Source organism: Pogoniulus pusillus, chromosome 13, assembly GCF_015220805.1.
Source record: "Pogoniulus pusillus isolate bPogPus1 chromosome 13, bPogPus1.pri, whole genome shotgun sequence".
Lineage (NCBI taxonomy): Eukaryota > Metazoa > Chordata > Aves > Piciformes > Lybiidae > Pogoniulus > Pogoniulus pusillus.
Genome location: NC_087276.1, coordinates 32,265,834 through 32,293,298, shown reverse-complemented (window position 1 = coordinate 32,293,298; position 27,465 = coordinate 32,265,834). Strand labels below are relative to the sequence as shown.

Genomic DNA, 27,465 nt, shown 5'->3' with positions numbered 1-27,465 from the left:
TCAAGTTCAGTTTTAAAGCAAGTACCTGAATTGTCCAGCTGTGAAGAAACAGTTGTTGCTGGGTGCTAAGCTGTACCTAGCACAGATGTACTTCCCTGCTGGTACAGACCCCTGTGCAAGGCAGCAGCACCTGCACTTTTATCTTGTGTTACACAGAGGCTTTTAAAATCCATCTGCCTACATGCACGGTGAAGTCTTTCGAGGCTAAAAGGTAGCACTGATAATCACAGGCTGGAAGCCACCAAGTCAGCAAGGGAGTTACAACTGTAGTCAGTCAAATCAACATTAGTTGCCAATACATCTACACAGGAAGTGCCACAGATGTAAGAGACCTTGACCTTAGAGTGCCTTTGTCCACAAAACATTGGGTAGCAACAGAAACACTCACGTAAAAGCATAACATAATGCCCAGTCATGTATTTCAAATGCAGCTTCTGCAGTTTTTCATGTGACAACCTAATGCTCCAGACTTAGCAATTGTCAGTTAATGGACTAACAACTCCCAGTAGTCCCAGGAAGAACTGGAGTGAGAACAGATGCCATGCCCAAGTTTTCAGAAGTCATGGTGGATTTAAGGCACTGGGAGACAAGCTTTAGTTCCGTGTATCAAAAGATGGAGAAGCCTGAGTCTTACCATGGCACAGAACTCACGTGGCAGAACGTTTTAGCAAGTTTTAGAAATAAAACTAAGAGAAACTTACCAGGAAGTCTTTGCTTTGCAAGGCTAGAAGTAGGAGTTGGTGGTGGAGTGGTGCCTGCTCCTTGGGCTTTTGATACATAGGTAGACTCTGTGGATTCTAGAGAGCCTGTGGGTTTAAAAAAAGGTATCAAGCTGAACAGAGCACAGATCAAACAACTTTAGTGTTCACCTGTGCTTACTAAGGCAAGCAACAGTCTGATCTGTAATGCTTTGTGCTAGGGCTGAGCTGAAACTGTCAGTGGCTGGTAACCCATTTCTGAACACCAAGGCCTGAGCCAAAGCTGATGAGCTTCCCCTCGTGCTCACTTTGTGATGCTGTTGCCCTTCCTCCTCCTCTCCCCTTTCCACTGGGAGCCTGACCTGCTCCCAGCTGCGTGTTCTTGAATGGTGCACTTGGAGGAGTTATCTAGCCATGAGTTGGTTAAATATTCCCAAGGAAACTGTTCTCCATCGTTGCTGCAAGAACCTTCCAGAAGAAAAGATCCCAAATACAGCAGAAGCCTTTCTCAGTGTTTGCAGATGCATGCAGCTGGGCTACTGGCCTAGAACTGATGGACATGTCATCAGGTTCAGGAATATTCTCAGGACTCTGCCACAATTTTTACAGTGCAAAGTGTCACTTTTGGAATGTGCTTTGTTTTGATGTAAAAGCTAGACAGCTCTGTTCACAGCACCAGCCATGAATCACAAATAACACAAGCAAAACGATCCTCTCTTACACCGCAGGATTCCATTCCTTGCTGTCTCCTACAAAGCCAGTTGCATACCCCTCCTCAGCTAGCATCAGGCTCTGCATTACCTCACCTGCAAACACTTCTCAGGGTGGATTTCAGATGCAGCGAGCCTGGATTTCAGATGCAGACATCAGGTTCCAGTAGAGCAGGGGTGTGCTGCAAGCACACTCACATGCACACATACACCCACGCTCCGAGAGCCGAGCTGCCCTGTTAGCTCAACACCAAACCTGCAGCACACATAGCCATGAGTGGCAGAAATGGTTCCTCTGCTAACAAATGCCAACGTCCATCAGGGCCTTCTGAGTATGACACATGCAGGACCAAGATGTAAACTGTGTCAGTGAGAGCACTGTGGTGAGGAGCCCTCTCTCTGGCATCCTGAGAATAGGGTCACTGCATGACCATCATGCAGTGCAAGAGTGTTGCATCTTCAGTACGACCTTTGGACGAGGTCTGACAGCATAACACAACTGCAGAGGCACAGAGTCCTACCTGCTGTTAAGTTAAATGTTCTTCCCTTTGGTGAGGCTTGGAACGGAGAGAACCAGTTCAGCACAGAGCCTACTACAGGTATCTGTCGTAGCAGTCCCTGTGAAGCACACAAACACTAGCTGTTGAGAAAGATGCCCGTGCCAGACAAGTGACTGCAAGTCACCTAGGTAACTCATGTTTACAGCCTTACCTCTTCCAGCAGTCGCTCTTCATTGGCTTTCTGAAGCTGAAGTTGTGCTTCCTGTATGCCTTTTCTAACAACTTCAGTCATGTTTTCCAACAGCTATTAAAAACCAGAAATGAGGTTGTTATTTGCACTTGATATTGTCTTCAGTTCAGCTTTTCAGGATGCACACAGGGCAGTCAGTTATAGTACTTTTGGCAATCATTATTTCAGGATGACTGCAAATTAAAGAAGGTACAGGATGACTACAGGATTTTTAGAAGAGACAGCCAGAGGACAGAATGTCACTCTGAACAGGTACTTGGGATTTTATTTAGGAGTGCACCTGTGAGCCAAGTTCTTCAAGGAACTGCTTAGCACATAAGTGTTTCTCAGATGCTGATTCCAACTGGGAAGAATTTTTAGGTTTAGGGAGTATGTTTTGGTTTCTAAAAGTACCTGAGACACAAAGCAGCCTCACAGTAAATCCAGACAGGTATTTGCCAGTCTAGCTCCAACTGTTTTGCATGTTTAATATACAGCTGCCAATTTTCTCGCCTGTGGGGACCTGTGGCAGCAGCCCCTTAAAGGACAAGCAGCTTACTGGGAGAGTTGGAAAGGCAATGGATGAACAAGCCCAGTGATCAGGAAACAGTCACAGCTTTGTCTTTTGCAAGACGAAGGCCAATTTCCATAATTTAAGGTAGGTTTTAACATCACACCAAGGCCCAGATGAGAGGCACTTGCTCCAAATGCCCGAAGTTTGAGTTTCTGTCAGTTCATTGGAGGAAAAAGAGGAAGCTGCTCATTTTTTTCTAGGGGACAGCAAGCCAGGAACTGACCACCACAGCAGGCCAAGTAGGCCAAGGCACTGCCTGCAGAAGGGAGAGAGGAAGGAACCACTGTTTGCCTGCACCTTTTGTCCTGCACGTCCCACACTTTGCTGACACTGGAGCAGTTGTTCTTCTAAAAGCTTCCCCCAGTACTAAATATCACCTGCCTTAATGGTGTCGCTGCGCTGATTGCTTCTGCTTCTCACACTTGGATCAAACGGTGCAAGATCCTTTCAGTACCACAAAGTTACTGCAGCTGCTTTCAAGGACTGCACCTTTCCAAATCCTCCACAACTCTTTCTCCCTAGAAGCTCCAGAATCACAGTGACCCATGTTCCAACAGTCAGTTCCCAGTCCCTCAGCCACAACAATGAAAGCTGCAGGTATGCTACAATCAGACCTTACTTTCTCTCAAAGTGGCAGAGGGAGCCAAGAGTGGGCAGAAAACAGGGCTGGAAAAAAAGTCACTGGCAAAGGCAACACATCCTCATGGCACAAAGAGGCACAGGGTTTCTGAAGCTCCATTTATTGTTCAGGTAAGGACATTCAATGCCCAGCACTAGAGCAATGAAGGGTCAGGTGCTCATTTGTGATGCAGGTCATTTAGGGAACATATGGAGAGCTCTGATCAGGTAAGTGTTTTGACAAGGAGGAGTTGCATCAGCAGCTCTGGTACTTCAAAAGAGAATCTGCAACTTCTGGTTTTAAGATGCCAATTAAAAATTTAACCATATTTTAGGACACATTCTTATCTTAAAGCTGCTGTATGACAATCTCAATCTCACCACATCCAGCAGTGATGAGAAACACCAGCTCACATCAGCCCCCACATTCCCTTTTGTGTTTGTTTTGCTTGGCTGGTTTTTGTGCACAGCTTAAACACTAGTGATAAAAGGAGTCTATTTCAGAATCACTGAAGTTTTTCAGTAGAGCTACTGCACACAGGATGAAGGACTTAAATCAAGACATCCTCAGCTGAGTATTGCAATCCTGTAACAAAAGCTCTCCCTATGTGGACGCAGCTTATTATTACTTCCACAGTAGTTAATACTCTTTGTTGTGGGCAGATACAATTTTTACTTTCACAAAGAATAAAGCCATGTCCTGAAGCCATTCTGGAAGGGAATAAAACCAGGTGCTGAAATGCTCTGTGATTTCTCAATACATACTCTGGAGTTTTCTTCAATTTCTCTGCCAGTTGCTGCAATAGTTTCAACTAACTCGGACACGTCCAGATCCTCAGTTACCATGCCAATGTAAACACAGTTCTTCTGCCCTCCAAACTCTGGACCTGTGAGAGAGAATCCAGTACCACAATGCACCCTCACAATGGCTGCAGCTCTCATGCTTGCACACACACTGCAGTAACTAAGGGCAGTGCCTGTATAGTATACATCATGCAAGCTGAGAAAAGATCAGCACTGTGAGGCTTCAGAAAAAGAGAAACATCTACACAAGAAAACAGCCAGTTGTGTAATAGATATTAGTGCTGAATAAGCTCCAAACTTGCTACTTCCTGCTATTTATACACAGCCCAATTCCACAATTCTAGGGCACTTCATCTTTGAGAGCTGACTAGATCAGAGTTCTGAGTAAGGACATCGTTTCAGCTATAAGACGGCACTTTGTAAATGCGAGTGCTGCTAATCATCATCAAAGTCATTTGAAGCATTTGATGCAGCCACAGAAAGCAGTGAACTGGGTCCGGGGGTTTTGAATGAGATCTGCTTTTCAGCAGACATAGCAGTAACTGAGAAGACCCTGCTGATGAAGAGGAAGACTGCAGTATTCACTGACAAGGAAACACTCTTCGGTCTGGTTGCTCCAAAGTCAGCTTTCACAATTAGTTCTGCTCACCCTGCTGAGAATTTACCAGCTGAAATGTGCGAGGAGGACACCAAGCTCCAAATGCTGTTTCTACAACAGCCTTGTAGGCAGCAGTGTCATTTTCCATTGCAATGACCCATGCACAGACACCCACTGACCCATTCTAACCCAGCCAGTGAAGCCACTGTCAGCTTCAGCTGAGTGTCTGAAACCAGTGTTTACCCAAAGAGAAAGTGAGGTCCGACTCCAGTTCGTTTAACTTCTTCAGAAGCTCTGCATTGATTTTTTCAAGCTCTTTTTCCTGCTTGCCATCGTTCTTCCCATCACTATGACAGCTGTATCTTCAACCCAAGCCAGAAAGAGAGTCATTTCACTTACAGCACGATCAAAAACATGCACACTTTTAGTGTGGTTCTACAAACATCTGCACTTCACAAAACAAAAATCTCAGAATGTTACCCCTTAAATCAACAAGTGAGTGAATTGGCATTTTCAGTCAGAGATTTTAGAGTGGGGTGAGCTTGCTGCTGCAAACTTATCTGAACAAAGGAGTGTTCTAGGGAATATATTGATTATACCTCACCTGTTGGGACTACACAGAACCTTTCCCAGAAGAAGGCAGCAGAGGATCAGAAAAGACACTTGAAGGGATTTTTGAAGTGGTATTCATTATACAAAGGATGCCATGATAGGTGAAAAGGTTGTTACCCTTGGCCAAGTACAGAAGGATGCACTGGCACATTACAAATCCACCTCTCAGACCCACACACTGCCTCCAACACTAGAACTGTTGCCCTGGCTTTGCTAAAACAGCTCTTCAGCTATTCTTTAAAGAAATAATTGAAGTAAACATAGAAAACATAATCTTTAAGCATCACTTCACAGATTGAACTGGGTGTAAAGCCAGATAATAACCAGCAAGCCACACATGCAAATGTATCCCTTTGTGCTAATGCACAGCTTATTCAAATCCAGAATGAGGAAAACACTGAACAAGTTACCTTACAACACCTAATCCTGGCCAGCTAAGATCTTCAATATACAGCAGGCCTACTGTTCTTCTCACTTCTTGCTCAAACTCCTCTCTCAGTTGCAGTGTACTTGTCAATACTGGTATCTTCATTTTTAAGCAGTCTACTAACTGATCAACATCCTGTATTTCAGTTCCTAAAACTGAAGAGCTTATGAGTCAGTTGTAATCAAAGTGAATAGACACCACCCAGATGTCTCCATCCAGGAATCTGTAACCAAGTCACTCTCCAAGTCAATCACAAATAGTACTGAGATTTCTCGATCCACATGCAAGTGAGCTTTCATCTGTTATTTATGCACTCATACATCAAGACAGAGAGCAAGGATTTAATCAAAAGGAAGTTAATGAAAGGGACTTTATGATGTTACAAGCTAGTAAGGACACAATACCCTTTCCTGTTACATTAGTAGCTAGCACCAGAAAAATTCCTTTTACCATATCCAAACAGATCATGAACTAGCTTTCGTGGTGGTTTAGAACAAACCAAAAAAACATCATGGCACTGCCAAGTAAATTTGTTCTAAAATCTACTTTTCTGCACCCCAAGGTCCTCTCACATCACCATCAGGTGTTTTGACAGCCTGGGCCACTCACCCTACATGAGCTAAAAGGAGATGCCCTGCATCACTCTGAGCCCCTGCAAGTTCCTCTGTACATCCACTAAGACTCAGCCAAGCACATGTATGGTGCTGCCTTAAACACTTCCCAACACACAAACTTTTATTCCCCCCCCCCCCCCAGTTATGGAAAACAGAGCAACACTAGAAGTGAGTAGGTTCTGACTGGATGTGAGGAAGAAGCTCTTCACCTTGAGGGTGGTGAGACACTGGAACACATTGCCCAGGAAGGCGGTGGAAGCCTCATCCCTGGAAGTTTTTAAGGCCAGGCTGGACTGGGCTCTGAGCAATCTGATCTAGTGTGAGGTGTCCCTGCCCATGGCAGGGGGAGGTTGGAGCTAGATGATCCTTGAGGTCCCTTCCAACCCTGACAATTCTATGATTCTAAAACCCTAGAGGTTTAGTAAACAATTCTAGTGATGTAGCTATATCTGAACACAAGCTCTATTGTGCAGAAAGGTCAAGCATCTTGTGTCAGGCAGCTGAGAGAAGGTAAGGTAGGGATGATTTATCCTTCATATTTTATAACTGGCAGAAACAGCTTCTCCCCTTCTCTTGTTAATGAGTCCAAAAAACAACCAGAAAAAGTCTCTCTGCAGAGGTGGTGAGGCCTTGTCACCCACAAGAGCAGTGCACCCACTGCCAAGGCCTGCCAGAGAGCTAAAACCAAGACAGCTTTGGGGGTTTGTAAGAAAATCCTCAGCATAGGAGAGCAGACTGCAGGGCCTGCAGGGAACAGCTGCTTTTACACCAATTCCATTGCAATTCCAGTTCTCACAAGTGGCTGAATGAAATGAACGTTACCTGCAGAAGTCATCAGTGGGCTAAAACGCACACATGTGCCTTCATCTTCCAGTTCTACCACGTCAACTCCACTGGCAGGAACCAGCTGTGCCAGCTGCTCCCCTAGCTGAAGGGATGGGGCACAGTCAAAGAACCGAACTCTGCATGGCCTCCTGCCGTTGCTGACCTCCCACAGCCAAGGGAAACCCTGCACTGAAAAAATCTCGGGATTTGCTCATATCATTCCTCGTAACAAAGTATTTTAGCTTGCAAGTGACATCACAAAGCTGGACATATGCTTTGCAGCATGGCAATTCAGGATAAGACAAGTGTTACAAGTCAGCAGTCTCTGCAGAACTGTCCCTGTGGCTGGGCATGCCATGATTACTACACAGATGATCCAAAACAGCTATGTGCTCAGCTCACTGAAGAGTTCAAGCTCTCCCATATTCCCACATTAGCAAGGGAACAAACATCTCCAGATGCTGTAACAATTTCAGTAGTAACTACATGTAAAACAGTCGTAAATGTGAAAGTAGCTTTGCCTCAGAGCAAATCCATCTTTCAAATCCAAAATGCCCCCTAGGTCTGTGAAGAACATCAAATGACAAACAGCTCTCCAATAACTGCTGCAGATTTTATAGTCACGGATGAAACCCTGGAAGTATTTCCACTGTCACCCATCTTATGTTAAAGAGAAAAAACATCCATTCTTACCCACTGATTCAAAGCATCATAAATGTGTCTATCGTTGCTTATTATGGGGTGCTGAATAGTTGAGGCCTGTGCAGCATGTGAGGCTTGATCTGAATTCAAAGATACAAGAATCACAGAAGTGGATTTTTTTTTTAATTTATTACTCCAACAAAAGGCAACCTAAAATGTAGCTAAAAGACAGCTCCATTTCCTAGGTGTGCAACACATCTGGACAAGCTGCTCCAGCTGACTAACAAGGATTTCTTTTAAAGGTATGTTGTACATTACAAATACTAGAAGTAAAACAGAGTTAAGTGTACAAGTTCTAGAAGCGACCAAAGCCAACGCCACTGCCACCACGCCCCGGTTCTAGAAGTGACCAAAGCAAACACCACCGTGCTTCGGTTCTAGAAGCGACCAAAGCAAACACCACCGTGCTCCGGTTCTAGAAGCGACCAAAGCAAACACCACTGTGCTTCGGTTCTAGAAGCGACCAAAGCAAACACCACTGTGCTTCGGTTCTAGAAGCGACCAAAGCAAACACCACCGTGCTCCGGTTCTAGAAGCGACCAAAGCAAACACCACCGTGCTCCGGTTCTAGAAGCGACCAAAGCAAACACCACCGTGCTCCGGTTCTAGAAGCGACCAAAGCAAACACCACCGTGCTCCGGTTCTAGAAGCGACCAAAGCAAACACCACCGTGCTCCGGTTCTAGAAGCGACCAAAGCAAACACCACCGTGCTCCGGTTCTAGAAGTGACCAAAGCAAATGGTACTTTGAGTTTGGCACAGAAATAAAAACAGTTTTCAGAAAGCAAAATCCAGTCACAGCAGGCTGCAGTATTTAATTCAATGCACTCAGCTACTTTCCACGTTTTAATAGTTACTTTCTGTTTTAATCTACACAAAACCAGCAATAAGGATTTAAGAGTCCATTACACACACAGAGCATCCTTGTAATGAGGGCAGGTGACTGCTCCCTAGCAAAGCTTCTCAAATAAAAACATCCATGTACAAAGCAATCTACCAAGTCATGGACCTGGATAGCTTTGTGAGCACAACCACTAACTGGGTTAAAACCGGGAACAATCCCCCACGCACAAAATTTACAGTCAACACCAAAACCCCACAGAGTTTTCTAGCAGTATTTTGCTTCATCCCAGCTGGAGATGCCCTCACCCTCAAGGCATGCACATACATGCAACAGAGCAGCTTCTGTTGTAAACAAGAGGGCAAAACCCATTTCTTGGAGAGTACACCTAATACCCATGACTGCATTTCCAGAGCTATCCCTCATCTGTTTTACTGTTTTCAGAACTGCCATAAGAGTGAGGGTAGGCAGCAGACACAGAAATACTGACCTTGCCACAGACTTTCAAAGACCAGAAAGCCTGAACAAAAGCAAGGAAGATCTTCCTCCAACACTACACTTCCAATACAGCTTGCAGCCTTCCATCACCTGCTCTACAGGTCAAAATCACATGTAAATCTCTCCTTACTCAAGAAGGCAAAAAATTCCTTGTTTTGAAATTTTAAAACAGTGAAGTCTATCTAAAAAAAGAAGCTATCATATGCATGGATTTTATTGCTAGGTTATGACTGGCATTCACAAGCTTTTTCACTTGACACAAGAGAAGTGCACTACAGAACCTTTACCTCGTCAAATTAATTTTACAAATCAGCTGTTGAAAACCTTTAAAGAGGTTTTTTTGTTTGTCTTTAAATATACATACCTCTATTTGAATATTCCTGGAAGAACTTGAAAACCACCACTGGTGAGCTCAATTCATCTTCAACCTTAAAAAAGTCCAACAGTTATTAGCTACATTTGCACAGATCTTTTAAAAGATGTAACCCGTGCATAATTCCTTAGACTGCCAAGCAAAGCAGGCAATTTTGTTTGGAAGCTCTGACAATGTCCACATGCTCTTGGGATTAGAAGTTCTAGGAGTGTAAATAAAGTGTCTCTAAGCACAGAAAAGTAAATCACAATTCAGTTGAAGCAGAACCGTATCAATTTAAGTAAGGCATAACTACATTTCAGCCACTATAAAGAAAGAGACCTATGCATGTTATTAACAAATAGACTACAACAGTTTACTTAGCTTTAATTACTTTCAGATATTAACATTAAATAAAAGACTCTTGGAAATCACCCTGCAATCAGTGGGTGATGTCAAGAAAGTTCCATCAGGAATAGCAAGACAATAATTTGTTCTGCTCTGGAGACAGGAGAAGTGGGCCAGGCAACTTTTGGAAGCAAGCTAAGGCTGCAATTCAGAGTCCTAACAATGCAAGAGGAAAGTGTTGCAGTAATGTGAACTCCCAAGGCCACTAATAGTCTTGAATACTAAGCTGAACATATTTTCTATGCAACTAGAATTGGGAGTGTGGAGAAAAAGCCACCAAGCTGCTGGAACAGGACATCCATTAATTGGAATGAACACAGCAGATGCAATTTCTACAGCTATTTCTAGAGTCAAAGCCTCAGCTGGGCTAAGTTTTGTGTACATTTTCACAAGGTTCACAATACTGCCTCAAGAGTGGTGCAACAGGCAACCAGAACATATCAGAGAAGCTTATGGAAACTGCATTCCTGGACAAATGCATGTTTCAAACGGAATGCAGTCAACCTCCGGAACGTCTCTGGATGTTCTTCAGCTCCACTGAGTGCACAGCAATGGAATCGATACAACCTTTGAACACCAGCACAGAATTACAATACCAGGCCTCTTTGGAATGACAGCTATGATTTCAGATGTTTTTTTTAAAATCAAAGCTACTCTTCTCACTTCACATGCCAAGAGTAAGCCACACAAGCAATGTATTCAACAGGACCATACCGAAGTTTTAACGAAATCCAGGTTTTTCAGGTTTTCCAGCAACTTTTGACTCTACAGGACACAAAAGAAGGGAAACAAGAGGAAGAGACAGTTCTAAAACACAGTTCTAGAAGTTGAAAATCACTCTGAAAAACATTAAGTGGTCACAAAGTGCATCAGATTGGAAGGGACCCTCAAAAGTCATCTTGTCCAACTCTCCTGAAGTAAGCAGGGCTATCTCCAACTAAAGCAGCCTGGGACCACATCAAGTCTCATCTTAAATGTCTCCAGAGACCAGGCCTCAGCTACATCTCTGGGCAACCTGTTCCAGTATTTTACCACTCTCATTACAAAGAGCTTCCTCCTTCTGTACAATCTAAATCTACCCTGCTCCAGTTTAAAAACTACCATTGCCCTACCACCATTTCTATTTCTGAACCACTGCCCTTTAAAACCATTGTCACTATCAGCATCTCTGTTTCCAACAGACCTATGACACATCAGAGATTTGTCCAGCTCTTATTTGTCAATGTAGAATGTAATGAAAAGACTATGTCCTAGTGTTAGTAGAACAGTAACTGCAAAAGGGTTTTCACTCTCAGAATGCTTATTGACAAAGTCCCAGAGCTGTTACAGATGCCCTAACTAAAGTGCAGGGTGCAGCAGAGCAACTCGTGTGCCCAAAGATACCAAAGCAACTGGTTACGATGACTTCCTAAGTGATTTTCATTAGAAAAGACATTCTTACATTGTGGTTTAAGACAACTAATAGACTGTTATAAAACTAAGATCAGTCTTAGATGCCACAAAGTCGTAATAACTGATGATACTGCCACTGCTTTAGATCTTTCATGCCAACAGCTTCTTCACTAACCATTACAGAACCTTTCCATTTCCATTTTGCCCTTCAAGTGCTATACCTTTAAAGGAAAAAGGTTTTGCAAACCAACTAACATATTGTATCAGGCCTTAATCTTTACTAGTCTAAGGACTCAGCTTCACAAATAGTGCACTTGCCACTGCATCTGCACAAATGTCTTTGAGCCCTTCTTGTCAGGCATTTCTCATTTACTGTCACCTAGATCAATAGGCTGCTAATAGGAAAATACAAAGTCTTTCTCTGAGCAGCTTTCCAGAACAGAGAAGTAACAAGAACAAGTGATACATTCACTGTTACAAAGAACAAAGATTATGTATTTCTCATTAAAAAACTAATAAAATACACAATCTAAAAGTGCATCCCTCCCCACATTCTTTACCTTCATAGTTTATCTGTAATAACAACACAACCCAATATGCTGTACTGTCAACAACTGCAGTGTTTTGAGCTGACTCTTCTACAATGCATCACAATAACCTAAAAGATGGGATAAGAGCCATTGCAAAAAATATTCCTAAGCACTATGGTGTCCTGTCATAGCCCTCTGGATATCGCCTGTGCTGTCACTGCCACCTAAACTCCATTTCTTCTTGGAGACTCAAGCTATTACAGGGCAAGGATTCCCAAGAACAGTCTCCAACTTTAAAGAAGCAAAAGACCCATAAACATTCTGCCAACAAGCTGTTACTTACTAGTTGTGAAGCATGCTTTATCCTCTCCACAATCCCATCGTGGCCCAGGTACTGCAAGGAAAGCCACAGTGGCAGGGCACGGAGCTTCTCCACAGGCTGACTCGATGTCAGCCCAGCTGCTAAGGTCTGAAGAGGAAAATAAACAACGATCAAACCACTGCCAGCCACTCTTTGATTAGTCCACTTTTGCCATCTTATGGAATATTTCACAGCTTAAACAGGGGAGCTTTTGCAAATTGTAATTTAGATTCTTACAAAGAACACAACATCACACCACGACCAAAACTAAAGTGTCAAGATCTTGAGAACGACGAGTGAGATGCTGAACATACCAAAGAAGGGTCCTCGTGTCTGTAGAGCGTCACTGCAGGCACTGCCGGGAGACCCAGCCAGGAACCCAGAGTAAGAGTCATGCTGTCACATTTCGTAGCAGCCTGAAGTTTATTCCAGTAAGCAGAACACAAGCCATGCAAATTTTGATTAGATCATGACCTTAAAATCTAGAGCACATGAATTACGTTTCTAGATAAAGTAAGACATACCAGTACAGAAGAGGAAACATAACCCAGAGCCAAAGTTGCCAAATTCACACTAGAAAAAGAGAGTGGGTTTAGCACATAGTTAATATGTGTTAAGAGACAGCCTTTTAACCTTCAGCTTACAAATCCCATATTACTGTGTAAAGGGGAACAACTTTTGTTTACACATTTCTAATTAACACTGCAGTAGGTGCTGCTGCTGCTTGGTATTCCAAGGCTTAAAAAACAGAATTGAAAAATAATTTCCATCTAAATGTTTCTTAGTTCCAACTCTGGGGAAATAAACCTCTGAAGTCCTACGCATAACCCATCTCAATCTGATACCAGAAACAAAGAACATGCAAACGTAAGAGTGCACAACAAAATATCAGGAGAAACAGAGTCTCTACTCTAGGCTCAAAACTAAAAAATAAAGAAAAATTAGAGCACTGGAGTCTTCATTAATATTGTCCAAATCCTTGGAAGTTACTTTCCTCACAGTTATGTTGCACAGGGCACATGCAGCAGCCTTCTTGATAGCCATCATTAAAGTGTCCTCCCTTCCACACTCATTTCATTCTCAAGAATCCCTCTGCAGTATCTTCCCTGACTTGTCCTCTACATTTTTTAATTCAGATCACAGAATAGCTCAGCTCAGAAGGGACTTCAGAGATCACCTATTCCAACCTTCTATATGGGCAGGCATGCCTCTCAACTAGACACAGCTTATTCAGCCTGGCCTTGAATGCCCCTAGGGAGGGGGCACCCACAACCTCCCTGGGCAGGCTACTCCAAAGTCTCACCACTCTCCTGCTGCAGAACTTCTTCCTCAGATCCAGTCTAATCCCACTTTCCCTCACCTTCAAACCATTGTCCTGTCTCTAGACACCCTCATGGAAAGTCCTTCTGCAGCCTTCCTGCAGGATCCCTTCAGGCACTGGAAAGCAGCTCTAAGTCCTCCCTGGAATGTTCTCTTCCCTAGGCTGAACTCCCTCAGGATATCCTCACAGCAGAGGTGCTCCAGCCCTTGGAGCTGGGTAAGATCACCAACTGAGTGAAAACAACCACAAAGTAGTGCCGAAATAACCACTTAAACCACTTCTATATAATAATTTGTACCTCAAAGTGAGAAGATTCTAATTACGTAAAATGCTCAGTATGACAAAAATAAAGATGGTCCCATGGCTCCCTGCTAGCTGGTTAGCTGCAAACTTCTGCGCTGTTAGCCTTTTTAAGGACCATGGTTATACAGAAACAGTTCAAGCTTCATACCCTTCTACATGGAGCCACATATCATACTGCTCACAAAGCTCCTTCAGTCGGCCAAGCTTATCTGTGTGTCCAGCACCTGGTGTCCCTTTAGCAGAAAGGAAAAGAGGCAATGACAGAAGATAAGCATGCAAACTAGGACTCCACATAAAAGCACCTCTTGCACTCTTGTCAGAACAGCCACACAAGAGGAGCAAAGAGGAGGTTTAAATAGAGCCCATTAGACAATATTTCTCTCGGGTTCATGGTGACATAAGCCATTGGAATTCTGAAGGAAACATAAAGACACTTGTTCTGCTCTCAATGCACGTTACGGTTACTTAGAAAGTTAGATGTCCTTGGCACTAGAAGGCTCTGCAGCCTCAGACAAGAAAAGCAGACATTTTAAATACGTTCAAAGTACTTCCTCAACTAGAGGAACTTAAACCAGACATTTTTCCAAGTCCAAAGCAGTAACAGCCACCTCCTATACTCACACTTCAAGCAAATTTTTTTCCCAAGCAGCCATGTTTTACTTGAAGGAAAGTACAAGTCATAAAGATAAAATTGATGGAACATCCATCACAAAGCCCTCAAGTTTTACACTGATTTTAAACCAGAGATTTGCATTCACTACAGTAACTTCTCATGTTAACAGATAAGCAGAACAATTCACCCTTAGATCAATCAAACAAGCACCCCCCCAGAAGGGTAATTGTTAGATCATGATGTTATTTTCTGATAGTTCTTAGCATGGGACAACTTAGCTGTTAAAGAAAAAACGTTTTGATTTTGGATTTTATTACCTATTCACTACATTCTTTGTTACTGTTTGTCCATAGCACTTACCAGCATTGGCCACAAGCAACAAAGGCAGCTTTCCAGACTCAACATCATCTTTAATCACTCTGTCCAACAACGCAACATCCTGTTATCAATAAGGAGAAAGGTAAGTATTTATAAACACCTGTTCAACAACACAGAGTTGTTTCTGCTGAACTGGAAAAGGCACTGAGTGAAAATGGAAAACTTCCTGAGATTCTGGAAGACATTCTTAATGTCTGTCTTTGTGGCTTGCATTTCTTCTCAAGGTTAACAATAACCTGAAGGTTGATAAAGCAAGCGTGCAAAATGTAACACAAACACGCCACAGTTTGTAAATGCACCTCTGACTACAGACTCTGGAGTTCCTGGACTAAAAAGCACCTTACTGCATATAACTAAGAATGCCTTGAAAATTATGAGACCAAGATAAAAGCTGCTGGCTTTTTATTTCCATCTACATTTTGCACAGCTATAACACAGAAGACTTAGAGGTCAAAATAAGAAATGCCTTAAGAAGCTTTTCCTAACAATGTACTCAGCATTCATATAAGGAGGCTTTTCAGAAAAACAACAAACAAAAGAGCTCCTAAGGAAGACAAACTTACCATTTGGTGTTGAGATCCAAACATGGTGTTACAAGGCACACGGCACATGCAAGAAAGGGGCAAGCCCAGCTGCAATGAAAATGATGGAATTCAAACACAGATACACTCATTTCAAATGTTCACAGAAACAGAATGAGACGTCAAATAGTAAATATGACAATAAAAGGCGGAACATTACATTATAAAGTAAGCTTCCTGCTGAAACATACCCAAATGAATAGCAAAGAAAAGAAAGCATAGGAGAATCAAGAAAAACCAAGACTCAAGTTTGGGTCAGCACATCAGCTACACCAGTTTTTCCTAGTAAGATATCTGTGCACATACCACAGCCCAAACTTAGTTCTCTTTTTTCTTGAACACCCCTACAATTAAAACAACACTGAAGCAAACATGTGCCCTGTGTGTGTGCAGCATTCCACTGGAGGCTCAGGGTCGTTTTACTACTGACCAGAGAGCAATCTGCCTACTTCAATCATACAGTGCAGATGCTGGTAAGCACCAAGTTTATCCTTTGATATGGAGGCTAAATCCAGAGAGCTTCTGCATCACTAATGAGATGGGCTGCTGAGGAATCAAAGTCTCCTACGTGGAGATTCCAGGCAGACACACAGATATGAAAGAACTGGCCCAAACTGCTTCCCAGCACTGCTGCCAGCAGCGTACCAGACCGCCCTGCAAACATCACTCTTGTAGGGAGAGTCTCAACATACTGTAAAAATCTCCATTTTAAGCATGCAACATGAAACCATCTCAAACCAACTGCATGGCTTTACCTGATTACAGAGAGCCTGTCCCAGGCCCATTCTAGCTGCAGAACTAATGTATATGACAGGCTGCTTAGCGCAGAGCACATTAAAGCCTTCTACAGCGTAATCCTCATAGCGCGTGTGAATAACGAGCCGACAGATCTTCAGCAGGCCTTGGCGATCATCCTCATGGTAATAGGCTGAGCCATTTTCATACCTGCAGGAAGAGCTGAGTAAATCTGACCAACAATGCACCACTTTAGCCACCACAGTAACACTGACCACCAAAGGCACTCATGAGAGGACAGAGAAGGTACATAACAACCCAGGATTGTGTAGAGCAGGAGGAAACTTTGATGAGACAACCCAAGATTAACAAGGAGGGAAGCCTCGGATGCATTCTCATTTAGAATCGGAGATAAAGAAGGAAAGCAAAAATATCAGAGTTCCTAAGGATTGCCTTCAGAGTTCAAAATCTTGCTTGCTAAGAGCCCAGTCCAGAAGGAAATGCACAAAAGCTTTCATCTCTTTTAACAGAGCTGTAAATTCCTGACTGGTAATGTTATAGTGAACGCAACTTCAACTTCTTTCAGTTAGCAAAGCTGGAATGAGATGTACGAACAAGGGAAATGGGCAGAAGCTTGCAGACGTGTCGCAAGAAACAGGAATTCGGTTAAACACCTGACCAGCAAATACTTGTCTGCAGCTGCCCTCTGGCCACCACATGCAGCTCACAAAAGGATTTTTCCAGCAAACCTGTTACTAAGAAGTTCCTGCCACTAAACAAGTAGTGTCTCTCTTTTTTTCCCCAGTTATGTGATGTTTCAGGCATTTCAAAGAACATCTGTAAGTCTGTGGCACCGTGATTTCTTCTGTTGACTGGCTCAGTCCAATTGCACACATTTTTAACCAATTATCAGTACCTAGTCAAACCTAAACTGTTTACAATAACCCACCTGAAAAGCCTGCAAAGCCAGAGAGTAGTATCAGAAAGGATCCTTGTTGTAAGTTTTCTCAGCCTTTCCTTGTCCAGCACTGATATATAAGCAGCCAAACTATGTCCCAGCAGAGCCATGTGACCTTGCTCACCGACATTCTGAAGTCTGCAGGCCAGAACAGAGTAACTGCCAATTCAATACATGTCATAATCATTACAGCTTACTTTAGGTTTGCATGTTTTCACTGTGGAGTTGCAGCACTTTGATGACACTCAGTTTTAAATACTCAGAGAGCAGCGCAGTACCACAGTTCCCCAGTCCAGTCTTCCAGTCACCTTCCTGCCAGTGTGCAGCAGAGACTACAGCGTCAGTGCCAACAGAAACACCTGCTCTTCACCTGGCCCTGCTGCTTATCCCCATCGCTTCTTCTGCCAACCATCCAGCCTCAGCTGGAACTAAGCACCTTGTCTGCACTGAAGTGCACTAAAGACATAACTTCTCTCTTCCTGCAGAGAGCTCAGGAGACTGCTTAATGTATCTTTTGGGGCATAACTTTCATTAGCTTGGGGGTAGGGTGTGTTTGGTTTTTTATTTTGATCTCAAAACTGGTTTTCTAATGTTAGTTTTCCATAATCTTCTGTGGATTAGTGAGTATTATTTCCATTTCCTTTTTTCCCCTGCCTTTGTTTTTCTAATCTACACAGAGAGATGTCAGAAAAACATTTGCACTCAAAGCTTTATAAGACTTTCAGACTTGAAATGCCATTGAGAAAGCAGGAGAAAGTGAGTTGTCATATCAGAAACAATTCCTTTGCATTATGCAATTTAGCAACTGGTAGTGAAGGCTTTACAATTTTAAAATGTTAAGCCTAAGGCATTATTCTGGTTCACAATCTAATGTAAGCTGACTCGAGACATGATTGCACAATATCTTGACACTTCAGAACACTTAAACATGCAAGCTCTACATTAATCAGAGTGTAACAAAACCACATATTGTCCATATAAAGTAATACATGCTTGTTTTACCGATAGGCCTGTGAAGTTTCCTCTTCCTCCTCTCCATGCATCAGGTTCTGAACTAACTGAAGTATGCTCACCATGTCCTGGCCACTGGCATACCAGGGAGGGGAAAACAAAAAACACATTAGGAAAAAAAAGGTAAGGATTAGCACCTAACAAAGAGGCCATTTGGGACATAAAGACTATGCTGCACTTTCACAACAAACAGCATTCCTTGCTGTCAGAAAGAGATCATGATGATGCGGTAGCTGAATCAGCTCAAAATTCTACTTAATTATAGTAGGACACTTTGAAAAGTGGAAACTCAGGCTCATACAAAATCTGGATGACATGGTCTAGTTGACTGGATAGGGCTGGGGGATAGGTTGGACTGGATGATCTTGGAGGTCTCTTCCAACCTGGTTGATTCTGATTCTACAGGAATCATTTGTACCATTTTAGAACTTTTTAATCCTGTATGAGCATGGAAAAAGTTGATCTAGTGCCTGGCCTGGCAAATGTTCGTGTTTGCATTGATAGAGAAGCTGCTTGGAACACTAACAGGTTGCATGCATTTTGCAGGTTCTGAAGAGTAAAGAGCATTATCTAAAAACTATTGTTACCTACCTGCCTTGGAGTGGTCCAGGAATATCCTTACGTGCATACTTCATTTCATTTTCCTCCTCCACTTTCCTAAGTTAAAGACACAAGAATAAACTAAGTATCTAGTTTGTGTTTTAGAACACCAAGCATGTAGCAAACTTTGACTTGCAGAAATACAAGCTGACATGCTTGCAATTTATTTCACTGACAAGTTTCATAAGTAGATCAGATAAAAACAATATGTCAGTTTAGGTCAGACTGAATTAAAGCGTTCCCGTTTGGGGGTACAGTTCTTCAAGAGAAAAAGTCAAACACAAGAGAGTTTCATGTATGGGAATTAAGCTACCTGCACAGCAGTGAATAAAGCAACCTAGCACACCTGAAAAAAAGACTCACTTCACTTGCTCTGAGAATTACAGAACATGCATACATACATTTTTAATGCCATCATTTGAGAAACAATGGTGTCCTGTGTAGCACTGTAAGCTTCAGAACGATGATGTGGCCTTGAACTACTAAGCAAATGAGCTCTTCCCTGCTTAATGACAGCCACATTGATATCCTTCCTTGTGGTGGAGGTGCAGTAGCCCCAAAACTGAGGCTTTTCTATGCCTCTACATGCCCAGACATGTTCTTCTGCCAGGACCCACGAGGCAGCAAACAAATTGTGTAACACACACACGCCCAGCCCCTGTACCCCTGAGGGCCGGGCAGGTAATCCCCTATTGGGAGGGTCCAGGCATATCTCTACTGCCTATTGGGGCAAGGTTTGGCTTACTGCCAGCCTGATTGGTCATTTTAGATGTCCAACGAGCCACGAATCTCGGCCCCAGAGCCTTTAAAGAGGGGTGCACAGCAGCACCACGTGTTCAGTCCTGTTCAGTCCCGTTCAGTCCAATCAGACGATTCAGACTGTTTACTAGTTCAGAAGCTTAGAGCATTTTAGACTCAGCTCTAATCCACAGCAGCATCCTGCTGCCCTGACCCACTTGTATTGGCCTAGACACAGGATCAGGCCTTGCTCACTTCCAAGCATTACAGAGGCTTAGACCTCATGCATTGATCTCAAGGTGCAGCCAAGCTATCTGCAAGCCCTCTGAGAAGCAGAGCACATTCATGCCTGCACCATACATATATGGGGAGCCGAGAGACCCCCTGCCTAGCCTAGAGCTATCTTGATTCATCTGCGGAGTTAAATCTCCCTGCAGCATGGCATAAATACTACTTGCCAGCTGTCCTGTAGCTCTGGAAAGACCTAGAGCTCAGCAGACCCTCAGACAGTCTGCAAACCTGCAAACGCAGCTTGCTAGCTGCCAGCCCGTGTCAGAAGCAACACGTGCAAATCCTTGTGTCCAGTTCTGGGCCCCTCAATTCAAGAAAGATGTTGAGGTGCTGGAACATGTCCAGAGAAGGGCAACGAAGCTGGTGAGGGGCCTGGAACACAAATCCTATGAGGAGAGGTTGAGGGAGCTGGGCCTGTTTAGCCTGGAGAAGAGGAGGCTCAGGGGTGATCTTATTACTGTCTACAACTACCTGAAGGGGCATTGTAGCCAGGTGGGGGTTGGCCTCTTCTCCCAGGCAACCGGCAATAGAACAAGGGGACACAGTCTCAAGTTGTGCCAGGGTAGATATAGGCTGGATGTTAGGAAGAAGTTCTTCACAGAGAGAGTGATTTCCCATTGGAATGGGCTGCCCAGGGAGGTGGTGGAGGCACCGTCCCTGGGGGTCTTCAAGAAAAGACTGGATGAGGCACTCAGTGCCATGGTCTAGTTGACTGGCTAGGGCTGGGTGATAGGTTGGACTGGATGATCTTGGAGGTCTCTTCCAACCTGGTTGATTCTATGATTCTATGATTCTCCTGCATCGGGAAATTCCTGCCAGCTGATCATCCCTGGACACACGGCTTCCAGAAGAAGGCAGACATCACCCCCGGAGTGAAGGTTAGAGAAAACTCAATTTACCCCAGAGACTGGGAAAACTTTATCATCCCTTGCAAGCCGGGACAGACTCCAGCTCACCAAGACCCCAATACTGGGCACACGCTGAGACAGATGATTCCCGGGAGGGTGATTTATGATTAATACTCAAGAGCAACACATCCTAAGCAAGCTTTAATTCCTTTGTAATATAAGTTATCTCTATCTGAAAGCACACACAGTTACAGCCCTTGCTGGGCAAACACTAGAGTGGTTAAGAGGCATTAAGCATAAGAAAATGTTTCTCTCTGTCAATAATTGTTAATAATTTGATATTTCCACTTAATAATTAATCCCTGTAAAAATATATCCCAAAGCTATTTTCATAACTTTGCAAACGAACCTTGATTTCATAGTGGTTGGGGGTGGTGTAAATTTGTAAATATTAATTTTAATAAATAATTTTATAAAAACTCAAAACCACCTCAAATTAATCTCTCACCTCCCCCTAACAGGGGAGGAACAGAGAAAACCCCTCCATGACATTCCTCTAGCAGACACAGCTACTGTTTTTGTAGTTTCTATCCTTTGCACTTACCTTTGATTGTCTTCTAGCATCTTCATTGCTTCATTCAGATTCTTCCCCATTTCTGCCAGAGTCGGATCAACCACCTTTCAGGGAAAAAGACAACAACTTTTAAGAAACGGCCAAAAATCATTGATCTTAACCAGTGTTCCTACAACGTTCTCAATACAAATTCATGCATCAGTCAGATTCTGTGTGTACTCACTTGAAAACAACAGTATGTTGAACATCCTGGATATATACAAAATGAGAACACGCTATTGGCCTAAAACAACCCAGAAGAAAACTCAGTCGTGCTGTGGATTTTACTGTTGATAGATCTAGTTTCATCTTCACAAGGAAAGTCAGAACTTTCCTTGATACATAACCAAAGAGCGTTAGAAAGCAAGAAGGATCTGAGAAGCACAAGGCATTCAAGAAACTGCTGGTTATGTTTTAGTTGCAAAATTGAGCATGTGTTGAAACAAAGCCAAAGCAACCACCCAAAAAAAACCCAAACCACCAACAAACCCTCCACATGAAAACAAAAGGAGTAAAACCAAACAAAGGGTCACCTAATCTGTCTACAGACTATGGAAAACAGGCTGATACCCTAAATACGATCACAAGTCTTGTGGAGGCAAACCTTCACAAATCATCCTTTTACTTCCTCTGAGAACTCAACTTCCTGCACCAAAAAAACCCTATGACCATACCCTCAGTTGGGATAACTCAAAAGTCAGCTCCTAAGATGTACAGGCTGCCATTAAAGAGAAGCAACCAAAAATCAGCCCCTCTATCATACCAGATGAGGGAAACCAAAGAAACCCGAACAAAAATTCAGTAACCTCCCCCAACAACCTCTCATCAAAGGAGAGAGTGATCAGTAGATAGGTACAAGATTGTTCTTACAAGAAAGTAAACTTCTGGAAAATAAGTTGTTTGGAGAACTAATGACTGGAAAATTTCAGCAAGGTAGGTTTTAGGTTACTGAGCATTTTGGTGAAAATTCAGAAGGAAATTTGCATAGATTGATAGGTTTGGGGTATGTTTTTTTTTATCTTCAGACTACCAGTTCAAGTAAGAGGTATTCAAAGCTATTCAAGCAATGATTCCCACAAGAGGCTAAAAAATGGCAAGATTTCTTGCCTAGGAAACAAAAGAGGATGATTTAAGACTGCAGAAATAAACAGCATTCTTTCCTGCTCCTTCGCCTTTCTGATTTTTCTGTCAAACATTTCCAAAAGTAGTTTTCCAAACATAAGGGAAAACGCCGAGTTAAAATACTCTTTTCCTATTTCTAGTACCTTTAAAACAATTTTTAACTTGAACTTACTGGAGAGATGCACTTTGGTTAGGCACAAGAGTAACAGTAAGGCAGCTGAAGAAAGACTGGCCCAGAAAGGGCTTCTCTTCCAGCAGCTGCAGCCCTCTGGCTACAACACACAGGTCCAAAGCCCCCATTTCCCTGCTGGAACCAGATGACAACAGATACTTGTTAAAAGCCTGCCAGGGCAGAAGAGTTTTAAAAATAACAGCAGTTGTTTCTCCTGAACCAGTGATAAATTTAAAGATGACTAAATAGTCTTTTCCAAAGAACTGCTTTTGCTTTGGAGAAGTCTCTTTTATGAACTTTTATGATCTAAGAAGCCTGGGAAGAGCTTGCAACACTGGCACATGAGACCTGGACCTGAACATTGATGCATTTAAAGCTTACATAACATCTAGAAACTTCTAGTGAATGTGAAAGGTAACATCTGTTAGAGTCTGACTTGGCCATAATGATCAGTATTAAACTGTACTTGAAAACAAGCACGACTCAACATGAAGGTAAAGGCAAGACCCTTCCCATTACACAGCAAACCCCTCCAGGATACTCTGATGTCTGTTATGGAGTCTCTTCTCCCTTCCCCTACATCCCACATGCACTGTAAGCACAAGCTCCATACGTTTTTCCAAAGACTGGCCCACATACCGAAGCCTCGAGCAGTTAACCCTTTAGACAGCTGCTAGGGCCGGCGGCTAGAGGGAAGGGCGGTGGCTGTTCAAAAAAACCTCATCCAAACCAAGTTTTAATACTAAAACTTACAGCACCCACGCTGCAAGGATATAATAGCTTGTCTGCTACAGCATCTGAAAAACAGTACTCCTGAAGGTCTGCACATGCTTTCCACCACTGCTCACTGAAACACAGGCAACAAGCAAACACACCTGCTTGTGAAGATGCAGACAGAAGAGTAAATTTAATCATAGCAGGTAGTGAGATTATTTCAAATGAGGACTTTATTTATCCAGAACACTGATCAGGAAAAGAAAGCTGACAGTTGCTGTATGTTCACAGACCATTGTTACCAAAATATTTAAGGATTTAACTCATATTACAGCATGTGCTGGGTGGCTGAAAGAACCAACAGCCAAGCATGGTCACACTGGATCAGTTGCTTTAGAAGTGGCTAGTAAGAAGCATTTGGGGGAAGAACAAAAAGAACCAGCAATCAGTAGTATTTTGTCACAAGAGCTCTCAGCATTTAGCAAAGAAAATGGGTTTTTACACTTCTGGCTTCTACAACATCCACTGGCCACAACTTAAGCACTGACTGAAAAAGAAGTACAAATACAAATAGCTCAAGACCTCATCACAGAGATCTAAAAAAAAATAGAACAATATATGCACCGCAAGCACTTGATACTCAAAATCCAACAAACAAAGCTAGAAGAGAAATCTACACATTATTATTGGCAGTATTTCCACACATTTTCAGTGGTTTACAGAGTGGCACCATGAAGAAGCTCTGAAAAGAAAAAAAAAACAGTTTTGCTCTTGGGAGTCTTCAAGGGAGTAACTGATTAGACATAATGTACTGATTGTGACTATCCTATGCTCTTTAATTCAGGTTTCTACCAAACAGGATCAGTGGCTCCAAGGCAGTTACTTGCTCCAACCTTCCTCAGACTCACATGCAGATACTCAAAACACATCTGTGGTAGATGAGGGCACAATGCCAGGACACTGCAAAAAGGGCTCTGAGCTGCTTTTGTTTGCTGCTAACACAAAATTCGCCCGCTGAATTACATTGGATATTAAAACCTGCATACATTTACCTCGTGGCTCATCCTGTCTTACTTAGTAGTAACTGCACATGCATGAAACCTTTCTGCTAGTGCACTGGCAGAATATGTAAAATACAGTTTTACAAGTCCTAACACTAAGATCCACAAACCTCTAGGAAATTCAGAAAGTCTCTGAATTAGGATGTGGGCTTATTTGGAAAATCACTCCCTTCTGTTTTTTTACCAGTTGCAAAGTGGCTATGTGCAACATTTTCTCCTTTGAATTAAGGGAAGTCAAAAAACTCTCTACAGCTTCACCCTGAATTTTGTATATGCTTCCTCCTCAGCTCACATTAGTAAGGGCATGGAGGTGGGAAACAGAAAACTACCTACTTGTAAACATCAAGAATAGGCGTGTCAAGGCTGCAGCAACAAACCACTGGGGTAAAAAACGTTTCTGCATACACTCTAGAAATATACCACAATGAAGGAGCTTATTGCTCTAGTCTGTGATATCAAGTGTGCGTAAAATCCAACCAGTATTAAGTTAAATGCCTTTTTCATGTTCTTTCACTGTTTATTAAAAGACTGGTGCATGACTTACTGAATGCTACCTCCTGAAACAGAGGACAACACATCTTTCTGAGAGGTCAGAACAGCTGCATGAAATGTCACACCAGCCCTACTTTCTGCATTCAGTCCCCTCTCTGGAAATGCAGGATCTGACTGATTGTGACCACAGGCAATCAGGCGAGTTACAAGACATGCAGTATCTTTTCAAGCTCTGAGGAGGCATTGGACAGTTTCTTCTAGAGTGTCTGTTGAGCCTCCTGTCACTTCCTTCCTCCTTAAGCCCTTCACAGATCACTCCATTCACTACCCTACTTTGACTTTTTCATTTGTTGGCTTCAACATCTGTTCACCATGCCTTCAACAATCCACTAAGATTAACTTGCTTTAGGTTTGACTTGTGGTTACTTCCCTATGTTGCAACTAATCTGTTACCACTTCTTAAGCACTCAGAACTCTAATCTGTATCTGGATTTACAGGCAGCACATCTCACCTTTAGGGGGTGATATGCTGAGGAAGGGTAAGGGGCCATTCTCCACTTATAAGACAACACTGATTACAAATTCAAAAAGGAGAACGTTGCTTCATACACCAATGCTTTAAAACCCTTCATGTTTGTGTTGGTTTAAGCTAACTGGCCCCACTAGGAGGGATGAGGCATGGAGCAAGCTGGGTCATATATTCTACACCACACTGACAGCGTGCTCACCATATGACAGGAAAGTGGTTGGCCAGGGTTTACTGGACTTGTCATCTATCCTCTAGTTTGTAAAGTTTCCTGTGCCTGGTTTTTGTGTCTCTTTCCCAGTCTTTGGGCTGGGGTTCGTCCCTTTTGTTCTGGTTTCGGTTTGCATGCAGTAGTGGCCAGTTGTCAGGGTTTGGTCTGCTGTGCACATTGGTACCCTTTCTGGTTTTGTTTTTCCCTTTGTGTAATCTGATCTCTCTGCAATAGAGTAGCAAATTGTCCTTGTCTCAACTTACATTGGGACTTTCCTGGCTCCTTTCCTCCTTGCCCACCCAGAGGGGAGGGGGCAGAGGAAGAAGTCCCCTGGACTGCCGAGACTCAGCTGCCAATGCCAGCTGGACAATGTTGCATTGCCATAAGCTGTACCCCCAGTGTAAGAACTAGACAGCTCCAATGATCACACCAAAGGCAATAATACGCTGTGCAAAGGGGAAGGATGCATTAACATCTCTCACGTGTATCAGTTGTCAATTCTTTCGAACATACATCATCTGCAAAGCCATACAACAACGGTGATAAGCTATGTACAAGTGCCCATTCCATCCTCACTCCTAGGGCAGGTGTTCTTAAGTGCTGGGTGGATGCCACAAAAGACAGAAGTGTGGCAGGTCCCAGATTATCAGATTCTGAGTGACTCAGTGATAAAAGCAAAAGATGTCAGTCGCTTATGGTATTACAGAATCAATATTTGCTTGTACAGTACACGGCACATATGAGAGCAAACACAGGGCAGCAAACACCTCCGGCATAAAATTTAAAAAAAAAAAAAAAAAAAACCCACAAAAGCCAAACAATATTTTCTCGGCCGCTGAAGGCAAACATTTCCAGGAAACAAGCTCTATCTTCTTTTTAAGAGGATGAACCAAAAACCCCGTTCCCAAAGCACTTCCTGGTAGCTGTTCCGACTTTCTATGGATCCGAAACACGGAAATAGGCGGCGTTCACACAGGCGACCAAAGGCATAAGTCGTGGCTGGGGAGCGAGAGGGGAACGGCCGTGGGCTTCACTCGTGACTCAAGGCTTCGCCAGACAAAGTTGACTCAGGCCTGTGCAGCACAGACCCTGGTGCGGAGGCGGGCCGGGAGACCCGGCGGAGCCCATACACCGCCGCGGTCGAGGCGCTGCGGAAGTGCCGCATCGAGCCCTGACCCACTCACGACCCCAGCCTCCTCCTCTGGATCCCGGAGCGCTGCCACACCGGCCCGTGTGCTCCGTCACCTCCACGGCCCGCTCGCCCCTCAGGGCCTGCTGCGCCTTAGCAACCCTCCACCCACAGGTGCCTGGCCCCCCACGCCGCGCCCTCCCGCCCTGGCACCGTTGCGCCCTGCAGACCTTTTCCAGAGAGGCGTCCATGGCCAGCGGGATCTCCGGTACGTACCGCCTCCCTACCGGGCACTTCCGCCTCAGCCCCGGCCGGCTCCACGCTGGCAGCGCTGACGGGGCGCGGCGGGAGGAGAACGGAACGCGCTCACCTAGGGAACGGCGGCAAGCCCGCCCCGTGCGCAGCCGAGTCCAACGGCAGCAGGCGGGCGGGGAAGATCCGGGGCGGTGCCGCTGAGGAAGGCGCCGTGCGCTGTGACAGCGCGGGCTGAAGGGAGCGTAGCGTGCTGCCTTTTTTCCGCACACCGCCCGCTGGCAGTCCCCGCACACCCCCGTGCCCCACCCCGTGCCACTCCGGGTTGTGGAACAGTCCCGGAGAGCGACCGGAGAGGTGACAGGTACTCGCACATGCGCAGTGAGCGCGGCTCGGGCGGCGATGGACACTTGCCGGGGAGTCGAGTGTGTGGGTTCCGCCGCCTCTGTGTAGTGGGTTCGAGTCCCCGCGACGGTAGGTGGTGGAGGCCCGGTATCGCAGGAG

The 27,465-nt window shown here is 43.9% G+C and overlaps 1 protein-coding gene across 2 annotated transcripts in view; it reads right to left on the bottom strand.

Annotated features, from left to right (window-relative positions):
- Positions 1-27,465, bottom strand: part of PDXDC1 (pyridoxal dependent decarboxylase domain containing 1) — a 29,328-nt gene extending 1,863 nt beyond the window's left edge. The window contains exons 1-22 of one of the 2 annotated variants that reach the window (XM_064153907.1): positions 27,376-27,465; positions 21,274-21,347; positions 18,784-18,849; positions 18,184-18,267; positions 17,173-17,319; positions 16,244-16,433; positions 15,471-15,539; positions 14,890-14,968; positions 14,065-14,149; positions 12,817-12,865; positions 12,607-12,708; positions 12,275-12,400; positions 10,724-10,774; positions 9,614-9,677; positions 7,903-7,991; positions 7,207-7,312; positions 5,754-5,925; positions 4,975-5,093; positions 4,095-4,216; positions 2,120-2,212; positions 1,930-2,026; positions 702-806 (exon numbers count right to left, since the gene is read on the bottom strand). In XM_064153907.1, coding sequence (XP_064009977.1) covers positions 702-806; positions 1,930-2,026; positions 2,120-2,212; positions 4,095-4,216; positions 4,975-5,093; positions 5,754-5,925; positions 7,207-7,312; positions 7,903-7,991; positions 9,614-9,677; positions 10,724-10,774; positions 12,275-12,400; positions 12,607-12,708; positions 12,817-12,865; positions 14,065-14,149; positions 14,890-14,968; positions 15,471-15,539; positions 16,244-16,433; positions 17,173-17,319; positions 18,184-18,267; positions 18,784-18,849; positions 21,274-21,323 — 2,065 coding nt within the window. In that variant the 5' untranslated portion in view covers positions 21,324-21,347; positions 27,376-27,465. Of the gene's footprint in view, positions 1-701; positions 807-1,929; positions 2,027-2,119; positions 2,213-4,094; positions 4,217-4,974; positions 5,094-5,753; positions 5,926-7,206; positions 7,313-7,902; positions 7,992-9,613; positions 9,678-10,723; positions 10,775-12,274; positions 12,401-12,606; positions 12,709-12,816; positions 12,866-14,064; positions 14,150-14,889; positions 14,969-15,470; positions 15,540-16,243; positions 16,434-17,172; positions 17,320-18,183; positions 18,268-18,783; positions 18,850-21,273; positions 21,348-26,939; positions 27,025-27,375 lie in introns of those variants that run through there. The other variant, XM_064153908.1, reaches the window with a different exon arrangement.